General features: G+C 40.3%; 1 protein-coding gene across 1 annotated transcript in view; it reads right to left on the bottom strand.

Moving 5' to 3' along the window:
* Positions 1-10,643, bottom strand: part of LOC140495838 (endothelin receptor type B-like) — a 47,230-nt gene that overhangs the window by 3,268 nt on the left and 33,319 nt on the right. Inside the window, exons 4-7 of the mRNA XM_072594994.1 lie at positions 3,746-3,950; positions 2,514-2,663; positions 1,732-1,865; positions 985-1,093 (exon numbers count right to left, since the gene is read on the bottom strand). Of these exons, the coding sequence (XP_072451095.1) occupies positions 985-1,093; positions 1,732-1,865; positions 2,514-2,663; positions 3,746-3,950 (598 nt within the window). The remainder of the gene's footprint in view (positions 1-984; positions 1,094-1,731; positions 1,866-2,513; positions 2,664-3,745; positions 3,951-10,643) is intronic.

Here is a 10,643-nt window from a genome sequence, read left to right as displayed (position 1 = left end):
TTTGAGGGAGAGAGTTCCAAAGACCCTTCCCCCTTAGAGAACAAAACTCTCATCACTGTCTTAAATGCGTGACCTATAGTTTCAGAGAGTTATGGATCAAATGAGGGAGCCGAATGTGAATTACTGATGGAGTAAGTGAGTTAATTTGTTTTCTAGGGTTGTGGTGGGGAGAAAAGTGTGGGTGGAAATGGACTTTAACAAGTGGACAGAAAGTGGCATGAAGATCTAAGCAACAGAGAGTCCTAAAATGATGATGAGATCTTGGTGAGGCTATTATTATATTAATTTACTTGCAGAGTAAGAATGAGCAAGGTTATGAGGTAGAGAATTTGGTGGACAGCAGACAAGGGGCATGAAGACATGTGTATGGCTGCACCTTCGAATGAGTATAAAGCTTGCTTATGGCTAAACTCTCCACGTGGAGTCTTTAACATGAATAAGCTGTTACACTGGAGATACCATAGGGTTCTGGCTGACCAGGAAACACTCCTGCTCTCAACACCTGTTGTAGACAATCGGAAGCATTTACAAGATCATAATCAATCTGTTTGGCTACACTGATACCGTTTTTCTAACCATTTGGAAGTGGGTCTTGAATCCAGAAATTTTGGACCAGAGGTAAAATTGCAGCTACATGATCTCCAAAAGAAGTTAAAGTAGAAAGCTGAAAGCATTTTAAAAATTGTTCACAGATGGGGTGTCAAAGGTTACCCCAGCATTTATTGCCCAAACCTAATTGCTAGGAGTAGATGGTGAGTTACTTTTTGAGCTGCTACATTCCCTGGAGGTTTAGGTGCACCCACAGTGCCGTTAGGGAGGTAGGTCTAAATAATCGCAGTAAAGTGGGGTCCTTGTGCCTCGCTACAGGGTTTTTAGGCTGGTCAGCATCCACTGTTCTTGATGAAGGTTAGAATATAGTTCAAAAGTCTAAATAGAAAATAAACCCTTTGATTTCACTATTTGTAAACTTTGTTTCAAAATTACCTTGAAGCAGTTCTTGAATTTTTGACTCACAAAATACAATGCCACTGGATTTATGCAGGAGTTGAGAGAAGCCATGTTAATCCCGATGTAATCCAGAACTAGAAGAAAACTGAATAGAAACACTGTGAAAATTAATTGTGTTGTAAGTTAGCCATTTATTTTCTACCTCTTTTCTAATACATGAAATTACAATCAGATCTATTAGCCTGTTATTCTTCAATTCAAGAACTGTTATAATTAATATGAAATAAAATGAAAGCCTCATATCTGACAGCAATAAAAGTCAGAAATTAAATGATTATAGGACAATGCTCTAGCAAGTCCCAAATAATTTACAGTAGACAACTTAAGATTTGTCATTCTTCCTATTCATCCCCCCTGCTCCCAAATCATCAATGTCAGCCCCCAATTTTCTTATCTCCTTAATCTCTTTCATGGAGTAAACGTAAATTTCTTTTGCTGTTTCTTAGCCTATTGATTTAAGAACTTGAATTATCCAATGTTGCTATTTTTCTGTAAGAGTAAACAGGGTGGCCATAATAATTTTAAATGTTATCTCATTGCAGGCTGCATTGGTTCACTTGCATTTTTGGCTAAGGGATACTTGGAACCTACCCAAAGTATGAACAATGGTTTAATGACCTTGTGTACCTGAACTAAGGAACCAAGGTGAAAAACCAAAATCTGCAGTACAGGGTGCCACCAAATAGAAACAAAGGCATCTTTCAAAATGTACCACACACTTACCTGAGGAGTTCACATCTGTGGGGGTCTTGCTGATCATAGATAGTTTTCTTAAGAATTCTGCTTAAATGCAGTGGGAGCCAACACATAGCAAAGACAACCACTAGACAGAAGACTGTTTTAGCCACTTCACGTCTCTGGGGAAAAGTAAAGACCATTTTAACATTTCTCTAATTATTAAGTCTCTTGTTCTAACAGAATAGCTAAAATCAACTTGGTATGACTGTGTTGGTATTTGAACAAAGATCCACTAGATAAATAGATGTTTTAAAATGTTTATATGAAAGGAAAAATGCAGTTTATGGTACAGTCACAAATAGTCTACAAGTGTTATGACCAGACTCAAGTGTATCTTTGAACTGAGGAGATGTTAGTGGGGGTTGTGTGTGTGGTCAGACTTGGGTGGGCAGTTTTATTATATTGATTTAATCTCTTACTTAATTGTACAGTTGGACCCATTTGGACAATGGTCTTGGTTTAATAGCTGTTGTGAATGTATCCTGAATACGATGGATAACTGCCGCCTCTGCTTCCATTAGAATTACTACTTTTATCCATTGTCCATGCTGTTCCTGTTGAAATCTGGTTTATTAAATTGGAGTGTAGCCAAAGGAAGTTGAAGTATAGGGCCACTATTTGTGGTGTAAAGTGGATCATGTTAAAGTTACATGAAAGTTTGCATTCTTTAAATTTTGAGACTTTATTTGCAGCGTAGGCTTATATTTCTGTATACTGGGTAGTTTGTACATGTGTTTTGGTGTATCTGAGTGTTTCAGATTCCTTACCTGTTTGATATGATCATTGAGAGCAATTTGCATCCCATTCCTCCTGCTCAGCATCTCACAAGTCATGAGAGTGTAGAATATACCAGTGCAAGCCAGAGGCAGACAGAAGTAAAAGCCAAATAGCCACCAATCTTTCACATTCTTGTAGAACTGTATGAAAACAATCCTGATAGTATGAATTTATAATTGATAAACAACAGCTACCTAAACTTTACACTAAGCACTCTCCATGAGGTAGTTCAAATTACTTCTATGTTGAACAAAGTAGAAATTGAAAAATCTAATTTTGAAAATAAATCTGATTATAATAGTTTTTTTTAAAAACTGGACGTAAGTTGGAAACTGCCAGCTCCTTTTCTCACAGACAAGTGAATGTCTGATTGTAAGTAATTCTAGCTCCATTCTTATTGAATGTCAGAATTTCATCAGGAACTCAGATTCGAAGATTATTTTACTCAAATTTTATAATAATTTATTAAATGGCTAAATAAAAGACAAAATGTTATGTAGAGAGAGAAAATCGTATTTGATCCTAACCAAGGAAGAAAGCAATCAATTACAGCACTAAGCTCTCTAAATATGAACTGGATCTTCACTCCCTCGCACACTTTTTTAAAAATCCAACTTGTGTTCCTTCCTCCATTCCAATTTCAAGGAATATTCACTTTGTCCCGATGCCTGGAATGATGCCACACAATTGAGATTAGAATTGTTTAGATTGCTTAAAGTTGTAATAAAACTGCAGCCCAAATTACGTTTAAAAGAGAGTCCAGCAAGTATACAGTGCAATTGGTAATGTCAATGAAGGACCTTTTGAAAATGGTGGTTATGGGAAAAGTGGCAGCCATTTTATAGAACAGCAAGGTCTCAAACTTGCAAACCATATCCATTTGGCAGGTGAGAGTCTTATGATATGCCAAAGATGTTAATATATCCAGGACTTTCATGTCGCTGGCCTTTTCAACTTCCCAAACTGCTGGATAACACTGGGACATTTGTCCCTGTGTTAATCTGATTCACAGATCATTTATTTTCAGGTTCTGGATTCAGGACATCTCTATTCCCTTCCCTATTCCACATTACTCTTATTATACAGCCTGATGTAATTATGTTCTCTAAATATTCACATCCAGTACAGATTGGACTGTTACGATCAAATTTCTAATTGTCATTCTTGTCCCATGTTGCTTAAATGTTAATATAGAGATTTGAAGTTTTATGTTGACACCTACCTCCATGAATACTGATGGCTTTGTTAGATGGAGTAGACATACTTTCAGTTTCTCTCCCCGATAGTCTATTGAGAACATGTTAAATCCTACAGCTTCTGGAATTGCTAAAACAATTGAAATGACCCAAATAGCTATTACTTCCACTGCTTTCCTCAGGGGAATCCCAATTCCCTGAATTCGGCTCCAAGATGCTACAGCTCGATACCTGCAAAATAACACAGGCAAAAAATCTTCTAATTGAAATGTTTTCATTTTAGGAAATGTATTTGCAAAGGTAGTTACGAGGCTCAGTTGTTTCATAACAAATCTACACCCTTGCTATCACTTCCATTCAGCAGAATGCTTCTGATAATTTTAGAGTCAACTAGTTGTTGTCATTAACAATATTTTAGAAACATATTAGTTGATTTCTCATACTGCTGCTCATGGACAAACTAAATGATGCCTTTGGAAAGAAATCAACCTTACAATTACACAGTGTAGCAATTGGAATCCTACCCATCTGGAACACAAAATGTGGGTGGACCTAATATAATCATAGGCTCTGAACTTGCATAGGAGAAAAAGTTGGTAGTCTTTCATGCAGTCTGTCTTGTGTACGCTAGATATGTTGCTTCTGACTGAACAATTCCCAGGGACGGATGCTTGACTGAATTTGAGGCAGATAGTGAGGGAATCAGTACCAGGAAGTAACATTCTTGTCCTTGCCAATCTATCAATTGCAGATGCATCTTTCCACAATATGATTGGAAGGAATGACCACCATACAGCCCTTGTGGAGATAAAATCCTGTCTTCACATTGAAAATATTCGCCATAGTGTGTGTATTGTGGTGAACTAGATAGGATGGATTTAGATGATCCAATAGATAGTTTAGATGATCGAATCTAAACTCAAAACCGGTCATCGATGGGGTGTTAAGGAAGCAACAGGAGAATTGTATTCAACCACAATGACTGAAGGATCTGTTTCCATGCCGTATGACTCTATGACTATGACAATCTGTAACCTTATGGCCCAACATATTCTCCAATCTACCATTACCAACAAATTGGGGTATCAACCTGGTTCTCTGATTTTTCAAAGAACTTCAATAATTAATCTGTGTGGATAAAAGGGAACCGATCTCACACCTGCACACACACAGCATGGCTGCTGGGGGAAAAAATAAGCACTACTGCAGTTAGGCGGTAGTGTGGGGTTTTTAAAAAAAGGAACCGATAGATGTACTATATAGATTTCCAAAAGGCAATAATGCGGTGCCACATTAAAGGTTATTACAGAAAATATAATCTTATGGTGTCGGGGCTAATATTGGTAGTGAGTTAACAGGATTCAGAGATTAGCCAACAATGGATCTTTATTTCTGACAATGCTTCTGAAGCAGGACTTGCTTAGCAATAACCAACTAATGACACTCTGTTTATTTGGGCTGTGCCAGAACCACTCTGCTCCTGACCTCATTACAGCTTTGGTCCAACAATGGTTAAAAGAGCTGAATTCCACAGGTGAGTTCCTTGGCATAAAGATAGCATTTTTCTGAGTATGGCCTAAAGGAATGCTAGCATAGCTAGAGTCAATAAAAATCCAGTGAAAGCTCTCCAATAGCTGGCACAAAAAAAGATGGTTGTGATTGCTAAAGGTCAATCAGTTTGGGTCTAAGTCATTGCTGCAAGAATTCTTCCGAGTAGTGTTGAAGGCCCAAATCTCTTCAGTGATTTTTTTCATAATTCATCATAAGGTCAGAAACGGTTGGTTGTGAATGCACTATGTTCAGCACCATTTGCAGTTCCTCATACTGAACAGTCTGTGTCCATATGCAACAAGACCTGGACAGTGTCCAGGCATTGGATGGTAAGTGGCAAGTAACTTTTGCACCACATCAGTTCAAAGCAATCACCAATCCAACAACAGAGAAAACAACCATCATCCTCTTACATGCTCAATGGCATTACTATTGCTAAAACCCCAATTTGAACACTGTGGAATTTATTGCTGCTCAGAAACTGACTGAATCAGCCTTATAAATACAGTGGTAACAAGAGTAAGACAGAGATAGGTTCAGTGGTGCATAACTCAACTCTTTGAACTTCAAAACCTGTTACTCATCAACTAAGCACAAATGAGGATTTTGATGGAATGCCACTTGCCTGGATGAGTGCAGCCCAAGAACAATCGACACCATCCAGTGCCAAGGCAGCCACTTGATTAGACTCCTATGCATCACCTTCAACATTTATGCCCCTCACTACTCACGCACTATAACAACAATGAATTCCATTTACAAATTGCACTACATCAATATACAGTAGCGCCTCGACTTACAAACTTAATCCGTTCCGGGACCCGGTTCGCGAACCGAAAAGTTCACGAACTGAATCGATTTTCCCATTGTTCAGATATTTCCGGAGTCTTTTCTCTTTTTTTGTCTCTTGAAGGTTGGTGATGCCACAAGAAAACGATCCAGAGAAACTTGTTTTTTGCTTTGTGGCAGAATTTTCCGAAAATGGGACATCACATTGTCATTTAAAATGTTCACCTTCGTTCGTACCTTAAATTTCGTACATACGTTGAAGCAAAATTTTACGTACAATCCTGTTCGTAAACCGATTTGTTCGTGAACGGGGTCGTTCGTATGTCGAGGTGCTACTATACCACTGATTCAACATCACCTTTCAAACTCCCAAACTCTACACCTAGAAGCACAAGCATAGCAGATTCACAGGACACCACCACCTGCAAGCTCCTCTCCAAGCTACGTACAATTCTGATTTGCAACTATATCTCTCTTCATTCATAGTCATTATGCCAAAATCCTGAAACTCCGTTATAACAGCAGTGGGTGTACTTACATGCCAAGTACTGCAGCAGTTCAGGGATGCAGTTTACCCTCACCTCGAGGACAATCAAACATGGATTATAAATGCTATCCTAGCCAGTCACACACTCATCCCAAGAGCACTGATCTTGCACTACCAAATTAATATGGATACAGGAAGGTTTTGCACTCTGAAATCACTGTCATGTTTTAAGCACCAGCTCTTGATTCTGTGAATATCTGTACAGAATAAGTATATTGTTTTTCAAACAAAAAGGCTGTAGCCTGTTCTTTCGTTTCCAATTGTTACATCCTAGTAAATCCTTTCTGCAATTTTAATCATGCTTAAATGTCCAGTTATGAAATGGAAATCACACCTGAACATAATACAATATATCAGATCACACCAAACTTCTTTATGAATATTAAGATTACCCTTTGGTTTCTGGCTCATGAGGTGTCTGCATTAGTCAGCTGCTTCTCTGTGCTGCTTAGTTCTGAGGTAACAAGCAGAGTCATCACCCTGAGTGAGCATGTCTTCGTCAGCCTTGTTTTATTTATCAGGGTCTAACTGTCTCTAATGCGTGACCGGGGACATGTATGGACTAATGATTTTGTCTGCAATGAAAATTTTCATATAGCACCTATAACATAGCTTTACAGGGGCATTAAAGAACAAAATTTAACACTGAATCATGCATTTCAATATTGAGGCAGATACCTAAATGCAGTTTCAAAGTCACATTTTAATAAGGGCCATTTTAAAAGAGGAGGGAGATGTACAGGGGTGGAGATGTTTCCAGAGGGAATTCCATAAATTCGGCCTATGACACTGATGGTGTAGTGACTAAATTTGGGGATGCTCAAATGGCTAGACTAAGAGAAGTGCATTTAAGTGAGGAGCAAGAGGATGGCCAGAGTGAGAGTAGGGTTGATCGTGTTAGGGGATTCTGTAGTCAGATGTACAGACAGACGTTTCTGTGGCCAGCAGAGAAAAAGCAGAATGGTGCGTTGTTTCCCTGGTGCCAGGATCAAGGATGTCTCAGAGAGGGTGCAGAATGTTCTCACGGGGGAGAGGGGCCAGCAGGAGGTCATTGTCCACATTGGAACCAACGATACAAGAAGGGAAAAGGTTGAGACTCTGAAGGGAGATTACAGAGAGTTAGGCAGAAAATTAAAAAGGAGGTCCTCAAGGGTAGTAATATCTGGATTACTCCCAGTGCTACAAGCTAGTGAGCTGAAAAATGTGTTGCTGGAAAAGCGCAGCAGGTCAGGCAGCATCAAAGGAGCAGGAGAATCGACGTTTCGGGCATGAGCCTGAAACGTCGATTCTCCTGCTCCTTTGATGCTGCCTGACCTGCTGCGCTTTTCCAGGAGCACATTTTTCAGCTCTGATCTCCAGCATCTGCAGTCCTCACTTTCTCCTATGAGCTAGTGAGGGCAGGAATAGAAGGATAGAGCAGATGAATGCATGGCTGAGGAGCTGGTGTATGGGAGAAGGATTCACATTTTTGGATCATTGGAATCTCTTTTGGGGTAGAAGTGACCTGTAAAAGAAGGACGGGTTGCACCTAAATTGGAAGGGGACTAATATACTGGCAGGGAAATTTGCTAGAACTGCTTGGGAGGATTTAAACTAGTAAGGTATTGGGGGTTGGGGGGGCGGTGGGAATGGGACCCAGGGAGATAGTGAGGAAAGAGATCGATCTGAGACAGGTACACCTGAGAACAGAAGTGAGTCAAACAGTCAAGGCAGGCAGGGACAAGGTAGGACTAATAAATTAAACTATCTATTTCACTGCAAGGGGCCTAACAGGGAAGGCAGATGAACTCAAGGCATGGCTAGGAACATGGGACTGGTATATCACAGCAATTATGGGAACATGGCTCAGGGATGGGCAGGACTGGTAGCTTAATGTTCCAGGATACAAATGCTACAGGAAGGATAGAAAGGGAGGCAAGAGAGGAGGGGGAGTGGCATTTTTGATAAGGGATAGCATTACAGCTGTGCTGAGGAAGGATATTCCCGAAAATACATCCAGGGAAGTTATTTGGGTGGAACTGAGAAATAAGAAAGGGATGATCACCTTATTGGGATTGTATTATAGACCCCCCCTCCCCCCCCCCCCCCCCCCCCCCTAATAGTCAGAGGGAAATTGAGAAACAAACTTGTAAGGAGATCTCAGCTATCTGTAAGAATAATAGGGTAGTTATGGTAGGGGATTTTAACTTTCCAAATATCGACTTGTACTGCCATAGTGTTAAAGGTTGAGATGGAGAGGAATTTCTTAAATTCTTACAAGACAATTTTCTGATTCAGTATGTGGATGTACCTATGAGAAAAGATGCAAAACTTGACCTACTCTTGGGAAATAAGGCAGGGCAGGTGACTGAGGTGTCAGTGGGGGAGCACTTTGGGGCCAGCGACCATAATTCTATTCGTTTTAAAATAGTGATGGAAAAGGGTAGACCAGATCTAAAAGTTGAAGTTCTAAATTGGAGAAAGGCCTATTTTGACGATATTAGGCAAGAACTTTCGAGGCAGATGTTCGCAAGTAAAGGGATGGCTGGAAAATGGGAAGCCTTCAGAAATGAGATAACAAAAATCCAGAGAAAGTATATTCCTGTCAGTGGGTAGGTATAAGGAATGCTGGATGACTAAAGAAATTGAGGGTTTGGTTAAGAAAAAGAAGGAAGCATATGTCAGGTATAGACAGGATAGATTGAATGAATCCTTAGAAGAGTATAAAGAAAGTAGGAATGAAATCAGGAAATCAGGAGGTCAAAACAGGGACATGAGATAGCTTTGGAAAATAAAATTAAGGAGAATCCAAATAGTTTTTACAAATATATTAAGGGTAACTAGGGAGAGAATAGGGCCCCTCAAAGATCAGCAAGGCGACCTTTGTGTGGAGCCACAGAAAATGGGGGACATACTAAATGAATATTTTGCATCAGTATTTACTGTGGAAAAGGATATGGAAGATATAGACTGTAGGGAAATAGTTGGTGAAATCTTGCAAAATGTCCAGATTACAGAGGAGGAAGTGCTGGCTGTTTTGAAACGGTTAAAAGTGGATAAATCCCCAGGACCTGATCAGGTGTACCCGAGAACTCTGTGGGAAGCTAGAGAAGTGATTGCTGGGCCTCTTGCTGAGATATTTGTATCATCGATAGTCACAGGTGAGGTGCTGGAAGACAGGAAGTTGGCAAATGTGATGCCACTGTTTAAGAAGGGCGGTATAGACCGGTGAGCCTGACCTCGGTGGTGGGCATGTTGTTGGAGGGAATCCTGAGGGACAGGATGTACATGTATTTAGAAAGGCAAGGATTGATTCGGGATAGTCAACATGGCTTTGTGCATGGGAAATCATGTCTCACAAACTTGATTGAGTTTTTTGAAGAAGTAACAAACAAGATTGATGAGGGCAGAGCAGTAGATGTGATCTATATGAACTTCAGTAAGGTGATCGACAAGGTTCCCCATGGGAGACTGATTAACAAGGTTAGATCTCATGGAATACGAGAACCACCCATTTGGATACAGAACTGGCTCAAAGGTAGAAGACAGAGGGTGGTGGTGGAGAGTTGTTTTTCAGACTGGAGACCTGTAACCAGTGGAGTGCCACCAAACTTGGAGGTGTGGTGGACAGCGAAGAGGGTTACCTCAGATTACAACAGGATCTGGACCAGATGGGCCAACGGGCTGAGAAGTGGCAGATGGAGTTTAATTCAGAAAAATGCGAGGTACTGCATTTTGGGAAAGCAAACCTTAGCAGGACTTATACGACTTATACACTTAATGGTAAGATCCTAGAGAGTGTTGCTGAACAAAGAGACCTTGGAGTGCAGGTTCATAGCTCCTTGAAAGTGGAGTCACAGGTAGATAGGATAGTGAAGAAGGTGAAAACAATGACTGCAGATGCTGAAAACCAAATACTGGATTAGTGGTGCTGGAAGAGCACAGCAGTTCAGGCAGCATCCAACGAGCAGCGAAATCGACGTTTCGGGCAAAAGCCCTTCATCAGGAATAAAGGCAGTGAGCCTGAAGCATGGAGAGATAAGCTAGAGGAGGGTGGG

This window comes from Chiloscyllium punctatum, chromosome 25 (assembly GCF_047496795.1).
Source record: "Chiloscyllium punctatum isolate Juve2018m chromosome 25, sChiPun1.3, whole genome shotgun sequence".
Taxonomy (NCBI): Eukaryota; Metazoa; Chordata; class Chondrichthyes; order Orectolobiformes; family Hemiscylliidae; genus Chiloscyllium; species Chiloscyllium punctatum.
Note: the sequence above shows the minus strand (reverse complement) of the source record. Positions and strands in the feature narration are given on the sequence as shown.